Below are 21,563 nucleotides of genomic sequence, written 5' to 3'. Positions count from 1 at the left end.
TTGTTGGACTGTAAACTCCCGGAGGCCAAGCACCGTCTGTCTAACCTAACATGACACCAGACTGTATACTTACTAAGTGAATGAATGTAACATTTCATTGAATACTCGCCCTTTAATGCTTCCTTCTTTTTTTTTTTAAGATTTTATTTATTTATTTGACAGAGAGAGATCACACGTAGGCAGAGAGGCAGGCAGAGAGAGAGGGGAAGCAGGCTCCCTGCTGAGCAGAGAGCCTGATGTGGGCCTTGATCCCAAGACCCTGGGATCATGACCTGAGCTGAAGGCAGAGGCTTTAACCCACTGAGCCACCCAGGCGCCCCAATGCTTCCTTCTTCATAGGGTTATTGCAAGGATTAAGTAAGATAATAAAACACCGAGTACTTCTTGGCGACAGGGTAAGAGGTCAGGAAAAACCACGTGCTCCTAGGATTATGATTGGGATTATCTGCTTCCTATTAAGACCTTTCTCCGCTGCTTTTTCTCCGTCTCCGCAGGTTCAGAAGTGCAGCTTCTCGAGTACGAGGCCTCGGCTGCTGGCCTCATCCGATCCTTCTCTGAGCGCTTCCCAGAGGATGGGCCGGAGTTAGAGGAGGTCCTCACCCAGCTGGCCACAGCCGATGCCCGCTTCTGGAAGTTCCCCAGTGAGGCCCCATCTGGCCAGGCTTGAGACAGATTTATGCAGCAACTCCCCCAACTCCATCAAATCAGGGCGGCAAGTAGCCCCCCCCCCTCCTGGGTGTGCTGGGGGAGGAGCTGGAGCTCGGACCTTGGTGCTACCTCAGCCGATTGTGGTGACACTAACCGCTTGCGATTGTCGGCGCTTTCCAGTTTCCGGGGAGCGTCTCCTGTGTCGTTTCATCTGATCTGCGCTGCCCTCGGTAGAGTGGGCAAGGCCCATCCAGCTCCTTACCCTGCTTCCCAGATGAGGGAATGGAAGTTCTGAGAAGCGACCTGTCTAAACGCTACAGGACTCAAAATGCCTCCCAATCCAGTGCTCTTCATGTGTTACTTTTATAACCAGAAAATAAACATAAGAAACAACCACCATCATTGCGATTTGTGCGAATCCTTGCCTTTGCCTCACTTCTCTTTGGCTCCCAGCAGCGTAAAGGGATCAAAGCTTGGGGAAGGTCAGTTTTAGGGCCTCTCTACAACAGGATTTTGAGATTGCCTCTAAACGATGAGACACAGGCACAAGGAGGAACGTGGCACAATTTTTAGTCCTCCTTTGTGGCATATCCTGTATTTAAAAATATCCCGGGAACCCTAACACTGGAAACTCTCAATTTCAGTCCATCCTAGGATTTAATCTCTCAACCCTGTGCTTTGTTTCTCTGAACCCAGACCTGTAGAATAAGATGGGAAGAAAGGTCATACCCCCTTTACAGCCGGGTTAACCGTGAGGACAAAGGGGTGTGGGATTAGTTTCACTTCTCAGGGACACTAGAAGGGCTGCTCTCCAGGTGAGAGGGTCCTGCCAATAATCCAGAGATTGCACGGCCCAGCGGTTCCAGCTGGGAAGGAGCAAAGAGAAACCGTACGATCTGGGATGAGGGATTGCGCCTCAGCAGGCTAAACCGGCTCAGAGGCCGGCATGCCCTGCCTGCGTGGTGGCCTCTCAGCGGAGGGCCGGAAAGCCGAGCGCCCGGAACCTTTGTACGCGCTCTTCCCAGCGCGCTTCCCAGAGCCCGGGCGCTTTTGGCCGTTGCGCGGCGGCGGCCGGAGCCGGTTGCCAAGGCGACGCCTGCAAAGATGGCTGCTGCGTCTTCGTCGGATTCCGACAGCGGCCGAGCTGAGAGGTGAAGGCCGGGGTCCTCGAGGCCGCCTTTCCTACAGATGTCAAGAGGGGGGCTTGGTCCCCGGGATCTGGGCTCCTTCGCTTCTCGAAAAGCGATGGCAGTCCTTGAGGGGATCTTAGGGACCAAATAGGGAAACTGAGCCCCGAGGAGTGAATGAATGTGCTTGTGTGAGCGACTCGAGGTCACTCAGTGAGTCTCTGGAGGAGCCTGGACTTGGCCCCAGGCTCTGTACCCCCATTTCAGAGCCCCCTGCACACCTCACGCTCAGAGACTAAATCCCGCAAAGCTTTTTCCTCTCCCTTGGGACTCAGCCCTCACCTCCTCCCCTCCTCTCGCAGCAATGAGGCAAGTTCGAAATGGCTGGACGCACACTACGACCCCATGGCCAACATCCATAGCTTTTCCGCCTGCTTGGGTGAGTCTCTGGGCCCAGGAGATGGAGCGGAATAACGGCTCTGTAGCGGAGTCTCAAGGATTGGGAAACTCTGGCTTATGGCCCTTTTGTGTTTTCCAGCGCTGGCAGATTTGCACGGGGATGGGGAGTACAAGGTAAGCCCCTGACCCCGGCAGAAAGAGAACTGGGGCGTGGGGGAGCGTGAGAACGGACATTTCCTGGTGGCTCCAGAAGAGTTCAGCGTCATCTGGAACCCATGTGTACGCTGAAAAAGTACATTTAGTGTCCAATGTTATTTTTATGTGGGTAGTCAAGAGAACCTGTTGATTTCATAGTGGACTGCACAAAGGAAAGCACAACATAATGCTGTTGCGGGTTCTACTAAGACAAAGCCTCTTAATTTCGTTGACTTGTAATTCTTTGCTGGAAGGGCACATCCCTTGGTTGGGGGTGTGGCGTTGGAATCTGGAGAGAAAGGAGAAGAAAGTGGGAGTTTTATGTTTATTGAAAGGGCATAGATTTTAAGATTAGCCATGAGCTGATTGATAATTGTTGAAGCTGGATGCTGGGTATTTGGAGGTTCATTACATGAGTCTCTCTGCGTTTGTATATGTCTGAATCCTTCCATAATAAAAAGGTTGAATTTTAAGTTTAATTTAAAACATAAAGATAAGGGCTTCCTGGGTGGCTCAGTGGGTTAAGCCTCTGCCTTCGGCTCGGGTCATGATCCCGGGGTCCTGTCTGCTCGGTGGGGAGCCTGCTTCCCCCTCTCTCTCTGCCTGCCTCTCTGCTTACTTATTACTAAATGAAATGTTAATGAATTGATTTAAAAATTAAAGGTACAGGTTGTTTTTTTTTTTTTAAAGATTGAGAAATATTTTGGGCTTACAGAAAGGGAGTTAACCTATTTTAGTATCCCTTTCTGGGCTAGACCCTCTTTGAGCATTTTCCCACCCATAGATATTATTTGTTCCCAATTTGTTAACGGGAAAATGGATTCAGAAAGGATGAGTAAACTTAGCGAATTTGTAAAAAGTGGCAGACCTGGGCCTGTCACATTCCCGGTCATGTGTTTATTCCACTGTTGCTCAGCGGTGGGCAGTGAACCCACAGTGGGCATGCTCTTTGGGCCATTAGAAGATAATTCTGGAATCCCATCCTTCACGGCGAGTACAGTAGAATTCGGTGGACTTTTGCCTGCAAATTCCAGTCCATAAGGCATTCTGCCATTTGGCAAGCGTCCAGCAAACCCCTATTGTGTGTCACACATTGTGCAGACACTAAACTAAGAAATGAATCAGTACACTGTCGGGAGGACATATGACCCTGGCCTCAGTTTACCCATGATACTGACTGATTGGTCAATATCATGACAATGATGATGACTGATTGCTTGGCACTGGGTTTATAGCACTGAAAGGAAGAGAAATCGCAGCCTCAATAACCAGCATGAAATATATGCTGCTTTTGTGTGATCACTTTTTTAATGGTTAGTTTGTTGATTCCCAGCATCTACCCTAGTGCCTGGCACACATTAGGTACTCAGTGAATATTTGTGGCATAAATGAGTGGATGCTGAAATCAAAAATATGGAAAGGATGGGAGCAGCAGGGAGAGAATGGTGAGATCTATCTGGAGGTAACAGGGGAAGTGATAAGTGAACTGGGTATTGAAGAATGAGTGAAATGTATGAGGGAAGGAGGGGGAAAGCATTCCAGTCAGAGGAACAGTTCAGTTGGAGGCACGGAGGCTTAGAAGTTTGTAGCATATTTGGAAAGAGTAAATTTGGAGTTAGAAAGTGAAAACCGATATAAAATAGTAATTAAGGGGTGCCTGGGTGGCTCGGTGGGTTAAGCCTCCGCCTTCGGCTCAGGTCTTGATCTTGGGGTCCTGGGATCGAGCCCCACATCGGGCTCTCTGCTCAGCGGGGAGCCTGCTTCCCCCTCTCTCTGCCTACTTGTGATCTCTCTCTCTCTCTCCCAAATAAATAAAATATTTTTTTTAAATAGTAGTTAAGACCACTGCCTGGGATTCAGACAAACCTAGAGTCCAGTCCCAGCTCTACCACTTACTGGAGTGACTTTTACCTACCATCTCTGAGCCACAGCTTTCCCATCTGTGAAATGGGGCTAATTACAGCATCTGTCTCATAAATCGTTGAAAGGATTAAATGAAAGGATGCATGGAGTTCCTGCTGTGGCTCCTGGCACACTGAGCATTCTCAGAATCGAGCCATTCTGTGGCAGCCCCCATTCTGGCTGGAGCATAGCACGGATGGGAAGGTGATGGAAAAGAAGCTGGAAACCAGATCAAAGAGGCCTTGAAAGCCTCACTCGAGAGAATGGGCTTGCGTGGCAGCCACAGTGGCTTGGACGATGGATTAGAGAGGGTGGAAAAGAGAGACCGAGGAGCTTGAGTCTCCTGTCTGTCCACAGAGCACATTGTACTCTGCGTGCGTGCTTGTGTTTCCTTAGCTCGGTTCCCATCTGGAAACCAGGCCTCAGAGGCCCAGATAGGAGTTTCCAGCACCCCACTGACTTCAGCCACTCTCCACTATCCAGAATAGTGCCTGGCGTGGAGCAGACTCTGAAGAAATGTTTGCTAAATGAATAATGAAAACATCGCCTGCCACCCACTCCTCACTAGCACTCACCAGGTTCCGTAATTCATTACCTCATTTGATTTTCACTGCAAGCGTCATGAGGTAGATAGTCCCCTCTTGCGGGTGGGAAGACTGAGGGTCAGCGAGTTTAATCAGCTTTCCCAAAGTCACACGTCTTGCAAGCCTTATTACAAAATCTCCTTGCCCCCGACTTGGTGCAGTGGTGCGTGAGTGAATGAAGGTGCGCCAGTAAAAAGGCTAAGCCCGAAAAAATTTTAAAAATCTAATAAATAAATAAAATAAAATAAAGTAAGTCTAAGCCTGAGAAGGGAGTCAGTGGAGGGGTCTTTTAGATCTTGAGCCTGGAATAAGCCCGCCTCTTTCTACAGCTGGTGGTGGGGGACCTTGGCCCCGGTGGGCAGCATCCCCGCCTGAAGGTGCTCAAGGGCCCCACCGTGCTGACTGAAAGTCCCTTACCTGCGCTGCCAGCTGCGGCCGCCACCTTCCTCATGGAGCAGCACGAGCCCCGGACGCCAGCTCTAGCACTCGCCTCAGGCCCTTGTGTGTACGTGTATAAGAATCTTAGGCCCTACTTCAAGTTCAGCCTGCCCCAGTTGCCTCCAAACCCCCTGGAGCAAGATCTCTGGAACCAGGCCAAGGAGGTAAGTGACGTCGGGGTTGGGAATAAGAAGGCAAAAATGGCAGCCACTGAGTCCTCCTCATTCCCTGCCTGACTCTGGAGCTCACAGGCTTACCTTTCTTCCTTGCTGTCGTAGGACCGGATTGACCCCTTGACCCTGAAGGAGATGCTGGAAGGCATCCGGTGAGAGCCCACTTACCCCTTCATATGCCTCCCACCCCTCCCGCAGTCCCGCAGTGCTCATCCCTGTGCTCTCCGTCTGACCCCCAGGGTCCTGTTCCTCCACTAAATCTGCCATGGTTGCCCCTCTCCTTTCAGGGAGAAGGCAGAGGTGCCTTTGTCTGTACAGTCCCTCAGGTAAGGGCCCTGTGGGGGGCCAGGGCTCCCGAAGCTATGGGGGTGGGGGTGGTGGCTAAGGGGTGTCCTGTGGAGGGAAGTAGCCCCGGCCGTGCACCTGCCAGTTCTCTGTGCGTACAGGTTTTTACAGCTGGAGCTGAGTGAAATGGAGGCATTCGTGAGCCAGCACACGTCCAAGTCCATCAAGCGGCAGGTAACGTCCCTTCTCTCTTGATTTCCCTCTAAAAAAATATGGACAGTTTTTAAAAGACGATGTAACATCAGTGGTAGATTCTGCAACCAAACCCGACTCGGTTCACTGTGCCGTTTCCTTTCCAGCCTGCGGCACACGTGTACGGTCACAAAGCTGCGGCGCCTTCTCCGTGTCCGGTTGACAGGGGCAGCTTTGAGTTGATATATAGTTGCAGAACTTTACATAACTTCTCTTGTCTTGAGAGTAAAGGTGACATGTTTTCATTAGCGACGAAAGAGAAGTATAAAGGAGAAGTATAAATGACTATAATCTCACCACCCAGAGGTCCTCGTTCTTACTATTTGGGTACATTTTCTTCATAAATATGCTTTATAATTTGCTTCCCTCGAGTACATAACAGTGTATCTTGAGCATTTAAATCGTCTTTAAGAACTCTATTCTTAATGGCCCCTTAATTATTTCATTGATTATTAATGATTCCATTCATAGTTTATGGAACTATTCATGTTTATTAGATAAGAAATGAACCCCTTTTATCCACTTCATGTTTTTCTTAGTTATGGTTTTAATGGTTTTATTGGTGAACATGTTCATGAAAATCTGGTGGTTACTGACCTAGGGGCTGACCCTCAGTCCAGTCCCAGAGCTGCTCTCTGTGGTTTAGAAAGCCTCATGGGAACCCTCCCCTTCTGCAGAAGGCACTCGAACCAAACGCATGGACCAATACATGCGTCAGTTTTTGGCTAGCCTTAGACCAACGTTGTTCTCTCCTGCCGACCAGCAGCTCGGATCCACAGTTATCAATATCTTTGAGCACTTACAAAATCATGAAGCAAATTAATTATTGCTTAAAAGATGCAGTTTGGGGGAGGGAAGAAATCTTTCCAAGATATATATGTCATGATTATATAATTGGGCGCCATTACTATCCACGTTTCTGTAACCTTTCTCTTTCCACCAGGCATTAGAATGATTCCTCTTATTTATTTATTTTTAAAGATTTTATTTATTTATTTGACAGACAAGAGATCACAATCAGGCAGAGAGAGAGAAAGGGAAGCAGGCTCCCCGCTGAGCAGAGAGCCTGACGCAGGGCTGGATCCCAGGATCCTGGGACCATGACCTGAGCCGAAGGCAGAGGCTTTAACCCACCGAGCCACGCAGGCACCCTTGATTCCTCTTTTTTAATCTTAAAGATAATCACCCAATGAGCAGTTTTATCTTACAAAAGAGGTATTTTGGTCCTGCTAGATTATTTTCGTAGGAGAAATTCCTAAAAAAGGGACCATCCTCTTCTCTTTTGTTTTTCTCCAATCACAATCACAAAAGGAACATGTGCACACTGTAGAAATTCTAAAAAGGCACAATGAAGAATTAAACATCACCTGTGATTTCATTGTCCAGAGATAACCAGTATTTGTACTTATGAGTTTAGCCTTCCAGCATGTTTTTTTATTCAGTAATTTTCTAAACTAAGATGATACTGACATAATGCTTTACCTATTTTTCTCTCTTAGTACATTAGAAATGTAAAAAAAAAAAAAAAGAAATGTTCTGGTTGTCATTGAATCTTCCTTTAAAATGTGATTTTTTATTTTTATTTTTTATTTATTTTTTAAAAAGATTTTATTTATTTATTTGACAGACAGAGATCACAAGTAGCCAGAGAGGCAGGCAGAGAGAAAGGAGGAAGCAGGCTCCTTGCTGAGCAGAGAGCCCAGCTCGGGGCTCGATCCCAGGACTCTGGGATCATGACCTGAGCCGAAGGCAGAGGCTTTAACCCACTGAGCCACCCAGGTGCCCCTAAAATGTGATTTTTAAAGTCACTACATGGTTTTTGATCAAATGGAAATTTGTAATTGACTGAAACAAGCCTCTTTTTTACAAAATTAGATTTGTTGCAATTAACACTTTTGCACACGAAACGTCCATCCCATCTCTGGTGCTCTTCCTCCTCCTTTGCCCTCTCTCTTCCCTCCTTTGGTATTCTGGGGGTGTCTGTGGGGATGGAATTTGGGGATCCCCTGGGTGACTCCTGAAGTCCTCCTGCAGACAGTCATCACCACCATGACCACCTTAAAGAAGAACCTGGCCGACGAGGATGCTGTGTCCTGCCTGGTGCTGGGCACCGAGAACAAGGAGCTCCTGGTGCTGGACCCGGAGGCCTTCACCATTTTGACCAAGGTCAGTGTGGGCCCTGGCCCTGGGCATAGCTGAGGCCCAGGCTGCGTTCCCTCCCTCTGTTCCCCCACATCTCCTGCCCATAGTTCTTGGTAATACATGCTGTAGAAAACATAAAATATAGATAAGCATAAAGAAAAAAAAATACACGTCTAAGAAAATATCACCACCCACAGTATCTACTATTAAAGTATTGGTATGTCTTTCCAGAAATTTCATATTGCGACACAGATATATAACCTATAAATACATTTTTTTTACAAAAATGACTTAGTGGTAGAGGATTGTGTAACCTGCTCTTTTCACATGATAGTAGCCCATCAATGTCTGTCCATATGTATATATAAAACCAAACCAGCCATTTTTTTTTAAGATTTTTAAAAGAATTTATTTATTTATTTGACAGATAGAGAGTGAGCAAGTGAGAGAGAGAGAACAAGCTGGAGAGGGGCAGAGGGAGAGGGAGAAGTAGGCTCCCTGCTGAGCAGGGAGTCTGACATGGGGCTCGATCCCAGAATCCTGGGATCATGACCTGAGCCGAAGGCAGATGCTTAATGACTGAGCCACCTGGGCGTCCCCCCGCCTTTTTTTCCTAAAGATTTTTGGGCAGGGGGGTGCCCGGGTGGCTCAACCATTAAGCGTCTGCCTTCGGCTCAGGTCATGATCCTAGGATCCTGGGATCGAGCCCCGCATCAGGCTCCCTGCTCCAGCGGGAAGCCTGCCTCTTCCTCTCCCACTCCCCCTGCTTGTGTTCCCTTTATTGCTGTGTCTCTCTCTGTCAAACAAATAAATAAAATCTTTAAAAAAAAGGGGGGGGTCGTTTGTTTGTTGAGGGAGAGAGAGCATGAGCAGGGGGCTGGCAGAGGGAGAGGGTGAGAGAGAATCTTAAGCGCGGAGCCCCACACAGGGCTCAGTCTCACCACCTCGAGATCATGACCTGAGCCAAAATCAAGAATTGGATGCTTAACCAACTAAGCCACGCACGTTCCCCCAACCTTTTTTTTTTTTTAACTTACTTTATTATTTTTTAAAGTTTATTCACTTAAGCAATCTCTATACCCAGTGTGAGGCTCAAACTTACAACCCCAAGATCAAGAGTTGCAAACTCCACCAACGAGCCAGCCAGGCGCCCCCATATCAGCCTTTTTAAAGGCCACAAAATAGGGGCGCCCAGGTGGCTTAGTCGTTAAACGGCTGCCCTCATGGTAATGGTCCTGGGGTCCTGGGATCGAGCCCCACATCGGGCTGCCTACTTAGCGGGAAGCCTGCTTCTCCCTCTCCCACTCCCCATGCTTCTGTTCCCTCTCTCATTGTGTCTCCCTGTCAAATAAATAATCTTTAAAAAAAAAAAATTTGTTGTTAAAAAAAAAGAAAGGTCACAGAATATCCATTATATAAATGTTCTATGGTTTATTCACCTTATCACCAATTGCACATTTATTTTTGGTTTTCACAATTATTAACACCACCACAGTAAACTTCCTTATCCAAACCTCTGTGCATCCCCATCTAAATACTTCTTTAGGATATATTCCTGGAAGTGGCATTGTTTCATCAAAGGGGATAGACTTGAAGGCTTTTGCTGCATGTTGCCGAGTTTCCCTCCAGAAAAACTGGATAAGCTTAAACTGACCCACAGTGAGTGAGGAGATTGGGAATTTGGACAAGGAACCAACTCAGAGGAGTTATTTCAAGGTGAGGAAGGACAGGGGCACCAGGAAAACTGGAATGTTTGAGCCTCTCCTTTGCAGATGAGCCTACCCAGTGTGCCCGTCTTCCTGGAGGTTTCTGGCCAATTCGATGTAGAGTTCCGGCTCGCCGCCGCCTGCCGCAACGGAAACATCTATATCCTGAGAAGGTAGTTGCATCGTGGTCTCTGGGGCCAGAAGGAGCATCTCAGAACCCCGGTGGTTTTAGGGGCTTTGGAGCTGGTATTCGGGAGTGGAAAAGCTCTTTTCACTGCAGCTCCCCAGCTGGGAACTTAACAGAGGAGGCTGAGCTCATGTGCGTAGGGGGCCATCTGGAGGCTTGTGGGATGGGGACTGGCAAAGTGAGAGACTGGGCAGGGCAGCTGTAACACACGAGAGGTACAGCCAGAGATGGGAAGAAGTAAAAATAGCCTCCTGTTGCCGTCTGGCTTTATAGGTATGGAACGTGCCTTTACGCATTGGGTTGATATTCCTTACAACATTCGTCTTCCAATTCCAGAAATATCTTTGAGCACCCACTATGTATTAAGCATTATGTAAGGTATCAGGGATGTATTGATGTATTGTTAAACGATATACATGTAGTCCCTGCGTGCTTTGGAGGAAAAATATAAGCTCAGTGGGCAAAAATAGCAGGGCCAGGGTGATTGGTGAACACCCGTCTGCGGAGAGAACATGGAAGGTTAAGAAGGAGCCACTTGGTCGAAAAGTGGGGAAGAAGTGTCGTAGGCGGAGAAAACTTGAGCAAATTCAAGATGGGAAAGATACTGGTGTGCGCTCCTGAAGCTTGCTGGGCAAGGAGGAGGGCGGAAGGAGGTGCGTGGAGACCAGGTCTGCCTCGTGCATGGCCCTGGTAGGACATGGTCAGGATTTAGAATTTGAAAACTATTACGGGGTTTTAATCAGAAGAATGACGCAAGCCATTTATATTTTTAAGAGGTTGCTCTGCTGGGTGGAGAGTAGATTGGAAGGAGGCCCAGAGACCAGGGGGAGGCTCTTCAGACCTGGTGATGAAGAAAGGGGAGCCATAGCCTGTGATTGGTTGGCTAGAATTACCCCCCCCTTTTTTTAAAGATTTTATTCATTTATTTGACAGAGATTACAAGTAGGTAGAGAGGCAGGCAGAGAGAGAGAGAGGGAAGCAGGCTCCCTGCTGAGCAGAGAGCCCGATACGGGGCTCGATCCCACAACCCTGGGATCATGATCCGAGCTGAAGGCAGAGGCTTAACCCACTGAGCCATCCAGGTGCCCCTGGAATTACCCTTTCTTTATGGATAAGAGAAACTAAGATTCAGAAGCCAGGAAACCGAAAACAGGTCATTTACACAGAGCGGACTTCTCATGCATTTCTGATGAGTTGGTGAACTGCTGAAGTCCTCTAGCACCACGTCTAGCCTAAGGTACACTCACCGCAAACTGTTCAAGGCCAGGTCCTCACACAGATCACTGCAGTGAAGGCCGCAGGGAGACCGGGAAAGAAAACACACTTTATGTTATCCAAGGTCATACAGGCACTAAGTGGTGGAACGTGGAAGTAATACTATGGTCATCTACTTTGGAGCCAAGTTTCCTTCTGGGGTAGTTTGTGAGGCTTAGAAAGAAGAGGGTCTGTCGAGGAAGGAGAGAAGGTTTCTCTGGGACTTGGAGAGTGTGTCTTTATCCCACAGAGACTCCACGCGCCCCAAGTACTGCATCGAGCTGAGCGCCCAACCTGTGGGACTCGTCCGGGTACACAAGGTCCTGGTGGTCGGCAGCACCCAAGAGAGCCTGCATGGCTTCACCCACAAGGTGTGGCTTTCCCCACCCCATCCACGTATGTCTCCCCGGTTCCCCTTTAGCAAGGGATTCCTTCTGGCGTCCCTTTCCCTGCAACTCTAGCCACCCCTTCTTTCCACGCCGTGCCCTGAACCCTCCCCAGTTAAGAAGCTCTTTCCTCCCAGGGTAAGAAGCTGTGGACGGTGCAGATGCCAGCAGCCATCCTGACCATGAACCTCCTAGAGCAGCGCTCCCGGGGCCTGCAGGCCGTCATGGCTGGGCTGGCCAATGGAGAAGTCCGCATTTACCATGATAAAGCCCTGCTGAACGTCATCCGCGCCCCGGTGAGCTGCTCGCTCCTCTTTGCCCCCCATTCCCACCTCTGGGGCTTCTTAGCTGCCTCTGCTGAGCCCTCTCCACCTGATGACCTTGACTTTTTTTTTTTTTTTTTTAATGTTTATTCGACAGAGAGAGATCACAAGTAGGTAGAGAGGCAGGCAGAGAGAGAGGAAAGCAGGCTGCTTGCTGAGCAGAGAGCCCGATGCGGGGCTCGATCCCAGGATTCTGGGATCATGACCCGAGCTGAAGGCAGAGGCTTTAACCCACTGAGCCACCCAGGCGCCCTCTTTTTTTTTTTTTTTTTTTAAGATTTTATTTATTTATTTACCTGACAGCGAGAGAGAGAGAGAGATCACAAGTAGGCAGAGAGGCAGGCAGAGAGAGAGAGAGAGGAAAGCAGGCTCCCCGCCAAGCAGAGAGCCCGACGTGGGACTCGATCCCAGGACCCCGAGATCATGACCCGAGCCGAAGGCAGCGGCTTAACCCACTGAGCCACCTTGACTTTTGATGCATTTTTTTTTAAAGATCTTATTTATTTATTGGAGAGAAAAAAAGCATGAGCATGACCAGAGGTTGGGGGCAGAGGGAGGCAGGCAGAGGGGGAGGGAGAAGCAGACTCCCCGCTGAGCAGGGAGCCTGATACGGGGCTCGATCTCAGGACCCCAAGATGATGGCCTGAGCCAAAGGCAGACACTTAACCAACAGAGCCACCTAGGTGTCCCTTGATGTATTTCAGAAACATTTGTTGAGCATCCATAAGCATAACTCACTGTATTCTGGGGATAAAATGATGTCTAAATCCTGCCTTCAGGGAATTTATAATCTAAGGTGTCAGCCAACCAGAGACACAGCTAATTCAAATACAAGCGAGACTAAAGCCGAGCAGAGGACTGACAGAGCTCAGGGGGCCTGGTGACTGGGGTGGTGGGGAAGGATAGGGTGGAACTCGCAGGTCATTTCCCAGAGCAAATGACAGTTCTGCTGGGCCTCAAAACAGTTTGGCAAGTGGGTCCATGGAGGAAGAACCTTCCAGACCAGAAACAGCATGAACAAAGGCTGAGAGGCATAAGTATTCTTGATGAAGGTATCCAGGTGGCTTGATGAGTTTGGACCAGAGTTGTTCGAACACTGAGATGTGACTTATTCAACTCATTTAATGGGTCACAGCCAGCAGCAGAAGAAAGCAAGCTCAGAGTATATCACATGTGAAACTCGCATATCGGCATATGTAAAGTGTCCTACATCACGGTGTCAAGTTTGAAAGCAGCTGGTTTGGACTGCAGGCTGTTGGGAGACAGGCGAGGTGGGGTGTGGGGGAATGGTAGAGGAGAACAGAAAAGGCGGGCTGGAGTCAGATGTGGAAAGCCTTGAATTGTTCTAACAGGAAGGATAAAAGCCACTGGAAGTTTTTTGGCAGAAAATAGACATGATCACATTTGTATTTTTGAAAGGCAGCAATGTGAAGGACAGTCTGGGGAGAAACACTAGCCTGGGGGCCTATTAGAAAGCTGACCCCAGAAGCCCAGTTACGTTTATTCTGGAACCGTGGCTGTGGCAGTGAGGTTGAAAGGCAGTGAGAAATACAAGGGTTATTTGGGAGGCCGCATTGCCCCAGGCCTTACCTGACATCTCTCTATTATATCACATCTGGACTCTCCCAGCCTTTTCACCCCACCCCAGCCTTGCTCTCCTCTCCAAGCTGTCTTCCCCCCTAAACTCCGGTGTCTCCGTCCTAGGATGCGGTGACCAGCCTTTGCTTCGGCCGCTACGGGCGGGAAGACAACACCCTCATCATGACTACGCGGGGTGAGCAGACTCAGACCGGGCAGGGGTTTTAGAGTTAGGCGCCAAGGTGATGAGCCAGATCCTGGGAAGAGGTAATTGTGAAACTCAGGCAGGCCTGAGTTTGGAAGCAAGACCTGTAGACACAGCGTCTCTAGTTCCCCCCAATCTCCCCAGAGCCTGCACAATGCCAGGAATATCACAGTCCATAAGTAACTGCTGAATAAATGAATGAATGAATGAATGATAAGACACTGTTAAGACACACTGTATTCCTTCTAGAAACCCAGAATCTCAGCAGGAAAACAGACATGGACAGAAATGGCTCTATCTGAGGCAGATTGCTTGGGGAGGACAGACCGGGAATGTTGGGTGGAACTAGGAAGGACAGATCTGTTCCTGTGTGTCCACTTCCCTAGGCGGTGGCCTGATCATCAAGATCCTGAAGCGTACAGCAGTGTTTGTGGAAGCAGGAGGTGAGGCAGGCCCCCCACCAGCCCAGGCGATGAAACTCAGTGTGCCCCGAAAGACCCGGCTTTATGTGGATCAGACACTGCGAGAGCGGGAGGCTGGCACTGGTGAGACTCAGACCAGGTCTTTTCTCTTCCTTCTTTGTGGCTCTGAAGCAGCAAGAAACAGGTGAACCCACCTGGGCGTCCTAAGCCCTGGGAGACGTGGGCAGCCAGGCAGGTCTCTGGAAGTGCAGAGAGAGCCTAGGAGGTGCACTCTGTCTGCAGTACTCCCTCCAGGTGGAAGATGTCCGGGGTGAGGGCTTGCGCCTTATCAATGCGGAGGAGAAAACAGTTGCTCCTAGATGCAGGAATTCTTATGAGAGAGGGAGAACCGGACCAGGGTTGTTCCTTTTCCTATTTGGTTTTTCCCTGCTCTAGCATCATTCTTCCATTCATTCAATACCTGGGATTATGCCCGGTGTTCTGCCAGGTGCCTTGAAATAGGCTAGGCCCGACCCGAGGAGCTCTGTCTCTCTTGCTAATTTCATGCTGCGTGCAGGTATTGGAAGAGGTCTCTGCGAAGAGGTCTCTGGTGGGGCTCACAGGAGTGAGGAAGTTGGCCTGGGAGCCCGGGAGAGGCTTCAGAGAGAGCTGGCGTTGGACTTCACCCTGAAATGATTATAAGTCCACCCACCTGAAAGGGGTGGGTGAGGGCGATTCAGGCACAGGACGCTACCTGGATCCACGGAGCGTCTTCATGTAGTCCCACGCGCCATGCAGGCAGGTGACCAGAAGCAGAAGGTGACCAGAGCAGAGGCTGGCAAGGCAGGTCAGAGCAGGCTCCGAAGGGCCTGGAGTGCAGAGCTAAGATACTTGGTCGATTCTAGGTAGTGGGGCTGGGAAGGATGTCAAACAGAAAAATACAGTAACTCAGCCGCTCTGTCTCATAAAGGGACCTTGCTTATACTTTAAAGGGAGAAATTAGAGGATAAAAGAGCTATAGCAGGCCATTACAGCCTAAAGAATCCAAGAGAAGCAGTTGAAACATTTGAGAAATAATTAGGAAGTTCTCCAAGGGAACCAAATGTAAAATATACAAAAAAGTCAGTAGTTTGGTCTACACCAGCAGTAACCAGTCAGAAAATATAATGCAAATTTTCCATTCACAATAGCAACAAAACCCGTAGAAATAAACTTAACAAGAAAATGGCAGTCTAAGAAAGAAAGTTACAAAGCTCTCCAGGACATAAAAGACTACCGGAATATTTCCGTGATGAGACTTTGCAAGGCTCAGGGTAGCAGGACCTAATGCCTTAAAGCTGTTGATCAATTAATTAACAGCTTCTAAAATTAATCTAGGAACATAGCAATGTTACAGGGCAAATCCCAGTAGGGTTTACTCTGAGGACTTGACCAGTCGATTTTTTTTTTTTTTAAGATTTTATTTATTTATTTATTTGACAGAAAGAGATCACAAGTAGGCAGAGAGGCAGGCAGAGAGAGACGGGGAAGTAGGCTCCCTGCTGAGCCATAAAGACAGAAAACTTCTGAGCGGCAGAAGGCCCCCCCCCACACACACACACACAAGCAAAGGAGCAGAATCAGCCTGGGAAACCAGCCTGCGAAGTCTGGAAGAGTCCTAGCGGGAACAGAGGGAGCTCAGGCTCCCGGGACAGCTTTGAGGAAGAGGCCTCGGGCCTTGGCAAATGATGAGCTGCGAGGGCAGGACCTGGGTGACTTGGTGGGTGGGGGTGTGGTGACTGAGGAAAGGAGACGAGCTGGGTTTCCCCGGTGCTGAGTGTGAGGTGTTGGTGGGACGTTAGGGTTGCGCAGAGGAGGGGGGTGGAGGGCAAGACTCGAGGGGACACCAGCCCTTCTGGCAGAATCGCAGGGGCGGTCCGGGAGACTGGGATTGTGCGAGAGGGGAGCGCGGTGGTTGGAAATCAGGAAGGAGGGAGCCACGTGTGGCCCACAGTGCCCTGTGTCACGGGGAGGCCAGGCCATTGCCCCTCTGTCCTCCCTTTCCCCACGTTCCCTGCTGCACAGAGCCGGCCTTCCTCTCGCGTGTCGGAGCAGCTGCCCATGCGGGAGACCCCTCTCCCCTACCTCTGCCCCCTCCTACCCTCCTGACCTCTGGCACCAGCCCTTTGTGTCCCTATCCTCAGCCATGCACCGGGCCTTCCAGACTGACCTCTACCTGCTGCGCCTCCGGGCCGCCCGTGCCTATGTGCAGGCCCTCGAGTCCAGCCTGAACCCTGTGTCCGTGATGGCCCGGGAGCCCCTCAAGCTGCACGCTGTGGTGAGTAAACACCCCGGGGGGGGGGGGGTCAGGCCACCTCAGGGCTGGAGGGACAGAGGTCAAGGGTGAGTAGGAACCCCTCAGCCCCGGAGCCAAATCGGAGCCCACGAAGCCTTGTGCCTATGTCTCAGTCCCGAAGGCTCAGAGACCAAGTCTCTAGCTTCCTTCAAGTGGGCACTGTCTCTCCTCCTCTCTGCCGTGCTGCCTCTTCCCTCAGCGGGCTGCAGAGTGGGCCAGACTCCCCAGCTCCTTTGGCCCATGCTGTGGCTCGCACAAGCCCCTAGATTTGGGCCAGGCTTCGCACGTAGCCACCAAGGGACATTTCTTCCCGGCACCGGAGGGACTCTCGCAGCCAGGCAACGAGGAACAAAGCGGTTCATTCGAGTACCTGTGGGCAGCCCGAGGTGTCGGGACTGCCTGGTGCGGGGAGGGGAAGTCCTGAGACTGGCCCAGGCACAGGAGGAGGAGCCCTGCACTTGGGCACAAGTGACCGCGAGGTCATCTGGGCTCCGGCCAGGGCTCAGTGGGTCCCGGAGGTGTGCTGTCTGACCCAACCGGGTTTCCGATTTCTCTCTCCCTAGATGAAGTAGAGAGGGGGGCGGGGAACAGGCTGCAGAGCAACTGAGACTAAGAGGGAGGAAAAAGAAGTCATTGTGGCCACCACAGGATGAGAGCAGGCAGTGGGGACAGCCTGGGAAGACAGGGGCAGGGACAGTGGTGAGGCCATGGTGGGAGCTGGGGCTTCCGTCCCCAGGCCAGCTCTGCCTCTGACAACTGAGTGCCCTGCACCAAGCCCTTTCCCCTCTCCGGGCCTTTGCTGATCCCTGTACAAAGAGGAGCCACACTCCTAGGCTTCCAAGGGGCCCTGGGTGAAGGGCAGGACAGTGCGTTAGAGCAGTTGGAAAAAGGTGACTCGAGGACACTGACGAGAAAGCTGGAGGGCGGGGCACATGGGATTCAGCGCCCAGGGCTGCCGGTTCTAGGGGCTTTCTCCATGCACCCCACCTTCTCAACAGGTCCAGGGCCTGGGCCCCACCTTTAAGCTCACACTTCACCTGCAGAACACGTCAGCGGCCCGACCCGTCCTGGGGCTGCTGGTCTGCTTCCTGTACAACGAGATGCTCTATGCTCTGCCCCGGGCCTTTTTCAAGGTACTGGGCCTCACTGAGACACGGAGTGAGAAAGACCGGGCTGGGGCCTGGGGAAGTGCCCGCAGACCCAAACAGATCGGTGGTCAGGGAGCTGGCCGGGGGCTGCAGCCGCAGACCAGGCTGGGGCAAGGCAGAGACCTCGGGGGAGAATGCCCAAGACGTGCCCTGCTGCTTTTCTCCCCGTCCAAGAGAGGTTTCGGGGAGCCACACAGAAGGTTCTGGGAGAACAGCTAGACTCGGGCTCCCACCTCTGCCTCTCTCAGAAACCTGTCAGTGCTGGGATCCCAGAGCCTCGCAGCCACACCTGCAGTGGGAATGGGAGCTTCTTTCTGCCCCAGGGAGACTTTATTCCACGGTGAGGGGCCTGCTTTCCCGCCAGGTCCAGATTAGACCCTAAGTTGGGAGGACCAGAACCCGAGAAAGACTCTGGGACTTGGTTGAGAGTCAAGAGGTCTGGGTTTAATCCTGGATATCCATGTGGTCCTGGAGCATCTACTCCCCTCCCTGAACCCCGTGCCCTGCGAATGGGTCTGCCCTGCCCGCGCTGCCCCCCGGATTCAGGCTACAGCGAACGCAGCTTCTGTAGCAGGCGTGAGAGTGCCCTGGAATCTGACAAACACTGTCCAGGCATGAGGGCTGATCTCCTTACCTCTTTGTCCCCAAACTCAGGTCCCCTTGCTGGTGCCAGGACTCAGCTACCCGCTAGAGACCTTTGTGGAGAGTCTCAGTGACAAGGGCATCTCAGACATCATCAAGGTAGGTGGCCAGGGAGAGGACTACACGGGGAGCCAGCGAGAGCGAGGTGGACAAGGCCCCCGGGTGGCTGCCGGGTCAGGGTGGCTATCTGCAGCCTCCCAGTCCCCTTCGACAGAGCCCTGGTCGCCTGTGACGGGGGCCAGTGCAGACCAGGCCAGGCTTGGGTTTGCAGGGAGGACAAGGGGCTTGCCCCTCCTGCCACGGGCACTTGCTCTGTAGGTGCTGGTGCTCCGAGAAGGCCAGAGCGCACCCCTGCTGAGTGCCCATATCAACATGCCCGTGAGCGAGGGGCTGGCAGCCGCCTGACCCCCGGACTGGTGTTGAGAGCCCTGCGGAGTCAGGATCAGGAAGATACAGCCCCTTGCACCGAGCTGGGCAGAGCGAGTGGCCCCAGGCCCATTCCCCAACCAGCAGTGTGTTGGGGCTACAGTTTCCTTCTCCCGTGTGTCTCCTTTCTCCCCACGCTGGCTGCTGGGTGACCTGTAGAAGCAGGTCAGTGAGTACCCAGGAGGCTCAGCTCCTTCCCCTCAGGAAATCCGGGGCACCTGCCCCCTGGACACCTGCTACTCCTCCGTCTCCCCACTTTGCTCCAGAATCACACCCGGGTCTGAAGGAAGATCTCTGAAGCGGTAAAGGCGAGAGGAGGGGCATAGGCCCAGCCTTCTCCTTTGCTGCTTTCCTTAGACACATTTACTCATGTGTGGCTGCAGGTCCAGGCCAGAATTGGCTACGTCCTGACCTGGGATAATCAGAGGCTTTTTCTTGGGCAAGATTGAGCCCCCTGTTGCTCCCTGGGGTTCCAGAGGCTTGGCTGATGCCTAGCTCAGCTTACAGACAAATCACGTGCTCTGATCTCTCCTTGTGAGCTAAACAAGAGACGTCCCTTTTCTATTCAGGGGGCCCAGGGAGTGGCTGGCTCCCCACAGGGGGCTTTCCTGTGATGCTCCGCAAGGATACCCAAGGGAGGAGCTGGTGCAGGAGGGCATAGAGGGCCCGTGCAGGGAGCTAGTGACCCCCGCCCCCACCAGGCTTCTGGAGCCCACACAGCTGCTGTCCTGATTTGGATGTTTGTGCCCAGAAAGGGCATCCCAGGAGAAGAAGGCTCAGTTAGAGCAGAGGTGGGGCTGGGGCGCACGGGTGTTTTTGGGGTCCTGGGGAGGTGCAGAGGAGGCAGACGCCCAGATGGCTCTTCTGTGCCCTGGACCCCAGATCAGTCACATAAGTGGGAAGTTCACTGGGCAGTGCGGTAGGGTGAGAGAATGAGCTGGAAAGACATGGACCGGAGGCGTTGAGTGTGGCTTAACCTTGAGGGAAGGCCCATGTTTAGACCACAAGGACCAGAGACCCACAATCCTGGCCCTCGGGGCCTCCTGGAGCCCTGGCCGGTCTGCCTGGCCCACCTCTCAGCCCTCTGCAAGGCTGGTGATACCAGGGCCACCCTGAGCCACTTGTGAGCCAGGACCCTGCCCCTTGAGGACCTGGATCTTCCTCTGTCTGACCAGGAGCAGCCTCGCATGTGGCAGGTATCTCAGGCGTGTGGGAAGTAACCAACCCCTTCCGGGCTGCTTTCCCCACATGTAGAAGGAGGCGGTTTGAGCGGATTCAGCTCTGGCATCCTGGGAGCTGGGCAGCCCCTCTAGAGGAAATGAGTCAAGTGCAGAAAGGCGATATTTGACAGGATAACTGTAGAGCTCTGGCCCTTGATACCAAGGGCCCCAACCTAACTGCTGTGCCCAGGCAGTGGCCTCCGTGTCCAGGACACCAGTGAGGGACTGGCGTGCACAGCTCACAGCCCGCCCCCTAACCCTTCCAAGGAGGGCATTCTGGGGCCGGGTTAAGAGAAGCAAGGGGGGGCGGTGCGTGGGTGGCTCAGTCGGTTGAGCATCTTACTCGATCTCAGGGTGGGGAGTTCAATCCCCGCGTTGGGATCCTTGCTGGGTGTGGAGCCTACTTAAAAAAGAGAGAGCATGGGGTCTGGACCAAAGAGAGAGCCCATCCCCCTCCTCTGCGCACAGTCTGGCCGCTCGCAGACAGATCAGTTGGATCAGAACGGTGAGGGCTCTCTAGACGGAGCCAGGTCGGGCACGGCTGGAGCAAGCAGGCGGTTTACCCGGAAATGGAGAGAAACGCAGGGAGTGTCACTGTCAGCCGGAGGGATTCCAACTTAACCTGAGGAACTTCCTGAGAGAGCCTAGCAGAGTTGGAAAGGCCTGCCCTAGAAGGAGGTGAGCCCCTTGTCTCTGGGACGGGGCTAGCTCTTCGCAGGGTTTGTGTGCTGGGCCACGTGACCGTAGACTCTCTTCTACCCCAATCAAGGGATGACTGTGAACTTGGAACAGAAAGTCTGATCTGGATTCTGTTCGTAGCTCTTTCATGATGAGGAAAGTGAAGAAACTTCCAAAGCCCAGCGCCTCTTGAGTCTGTGTGATATGATACGATGTACCTGTGCAAACTGTGTCCCTGTGGACAAGCGGAGCAACAGGAAACCAGGGCCCTCCTAGTCAGAGCTTCAGGAGGCTGTCGACACTGGGGATGAGGGGGGTTGGCATCTTTGTAAAAAGTATTTTTCTAAAAACCTACTTAGAACTATGGAGTTAGTTTACAAGAAAATAGCCTCTCCCCATTACCCACGACTGCTCCCTTGCTACAGTCATTTTCAATTCTCTTAGCTATTATTTTTTTCAGTAATTTCTCTGAGTTCAACGTGAGGCTTGAATTCACAACCCCAAGGTCAAGAGTCACGTGCTCCACTGACTGAGCCAGCCAGGCGCCCCATTAGCTATTCATTTTAAAAATATGCTTCAGGGCACCTGGGTGGCACAGTTGGTTAAGCATCCAGCTCTTGATTTTTGACTCAGGCCATGATCTCAGGGTCAGGACATCGAGCCCTGTGTCGGGCTCCACATCGAGCAAGGAGTCTGCTTAGGATTCTTTCTTTCCCAGGCGCCTGGGTGGGTCAGTCGGTTAAGCATCTGCCTTCAGCTTGGATCATGATTCCAGGGTCCTGGGATCCGACCCCACATCGGGTTGCCTGCTCAGCAGGGAGCCTGCTTCTCCCTCTCCCTTTGTTCCTCCCCCTGCTTGAGCTCTTTCACTCACTCTCTCTAATAAAATCCTTAAAAAAAAATTCTCTCTCTCCCTCTATTCCTACTCT

The 21,563-nt window shown here is 51.7% G+C and overlaps 2 protein-coding genes across 6 annotated transcripts in view; both read left to right on the top strand.

The window, feature by feature from the left end:
• Positions 1–1,047, top strand: part of DPP3 (dipeptidyl peptidase 3) — a 36,060-nt gene extending 35,013 nt beyond the window's left edge. For all 4 annotated transcript variants that reach the window (XM_046015355.1, XM_046015356.1, XM_046015357.1 and 1 more), the window contains exon 18: positions 495–1,047. In XM_046015355.1, coding sequence (XP_045871311.1) covers positions 495–667 — 173 coding nt within the window. In that variant the 3' untranslated portion in view covers positions 668–1,047. The remainder of the gene's footprint in view (positions 1–494) is intronic.
• A 696-nt stretch (positions 1,048–1,743) lies between these two features.
• On the top strand, positions 1,744–21,159 carry BBS1 (Bardet-Biedl syndrome 1). 2 transcript variants are annotated; one of them, XM_046017666.1, is made up of 17 exons: positions 1,744–1,799; positions 2,138–2,214; positions 2,314–2,348; positions 5,185–5,457; positions 5,572–5,618; positions 5,754–5,792; positions 5,913–5,985; positions 8,038–8,169; positions 9,918–10,024; positions 11,543–11,663; positions 11,816–11,974; positions 13,706–13,775; positions 14,171–14,329; positions 16,369–16,502; positions 17,519–17,653; positions 18,323–18,409; positions 20,776–21,159. In XM_046017666.1, exons 1-17 carry the CDS (start codon positions 1,753–1,755, stop codon positions 20,908–20,910), a joined length of 1,830 nt encoding a protein of 609 aa, XP_045873622.1. In that variant the 5' UTR covers positions 1,744–1,752; the 3' UTR covers positions 20,911–21,159. The 2 variants fall into 2 exon arrangements, with proteins under 2 accessions (XP_045873622.1, XP_045873623.1); XM_046017667.1 differs by having other exon boundaries at positions 18,629–20,915.
• The last annotated feature ends 404 nt before the right edge of the window (positions 21,160–21,563 follow it).

This window comes from Meles meles, chromosome 8 (assembly GCF_922984935.1).
Source record: "Meles meles chromosome 8, mMelMel3.1 paternal haplotype, whole genome shotgun sequence".
In the NCBI taxonomy this organism is placed as follows: Eukaryota; Metazoa; Chordata; class Mammalia; order Carnivora; family Mustelidae; genus Meles; species Meles meles.
This window is presented reverse-complemented; position numbering and strand designations above follow the sequence as displayed.

Coding starts and splice junctions, on each gene's coding strand:
- BBS1 (XM_046017666.1), top strand. CDS start 1,753: ATGGCTGCTGCGTCTTCGTCGGATTCCGACAGCGGCCGAGCTGAGAG. Junction 5,793..5,912: donor TTGTCTGTACAGTCCCTCAG/GTAAGGGCCCTG, acceptor CTGTGCGTACAG/GTTTTTACAGCTGGAGCTGA. Junction 14,330..16,368: donor AGAGCGGGAGGCTGGCACTG/GTGAGACTCAGA, acceptor CCCTATCCTCAG/CCATGCACCGGGCCTTCCAG.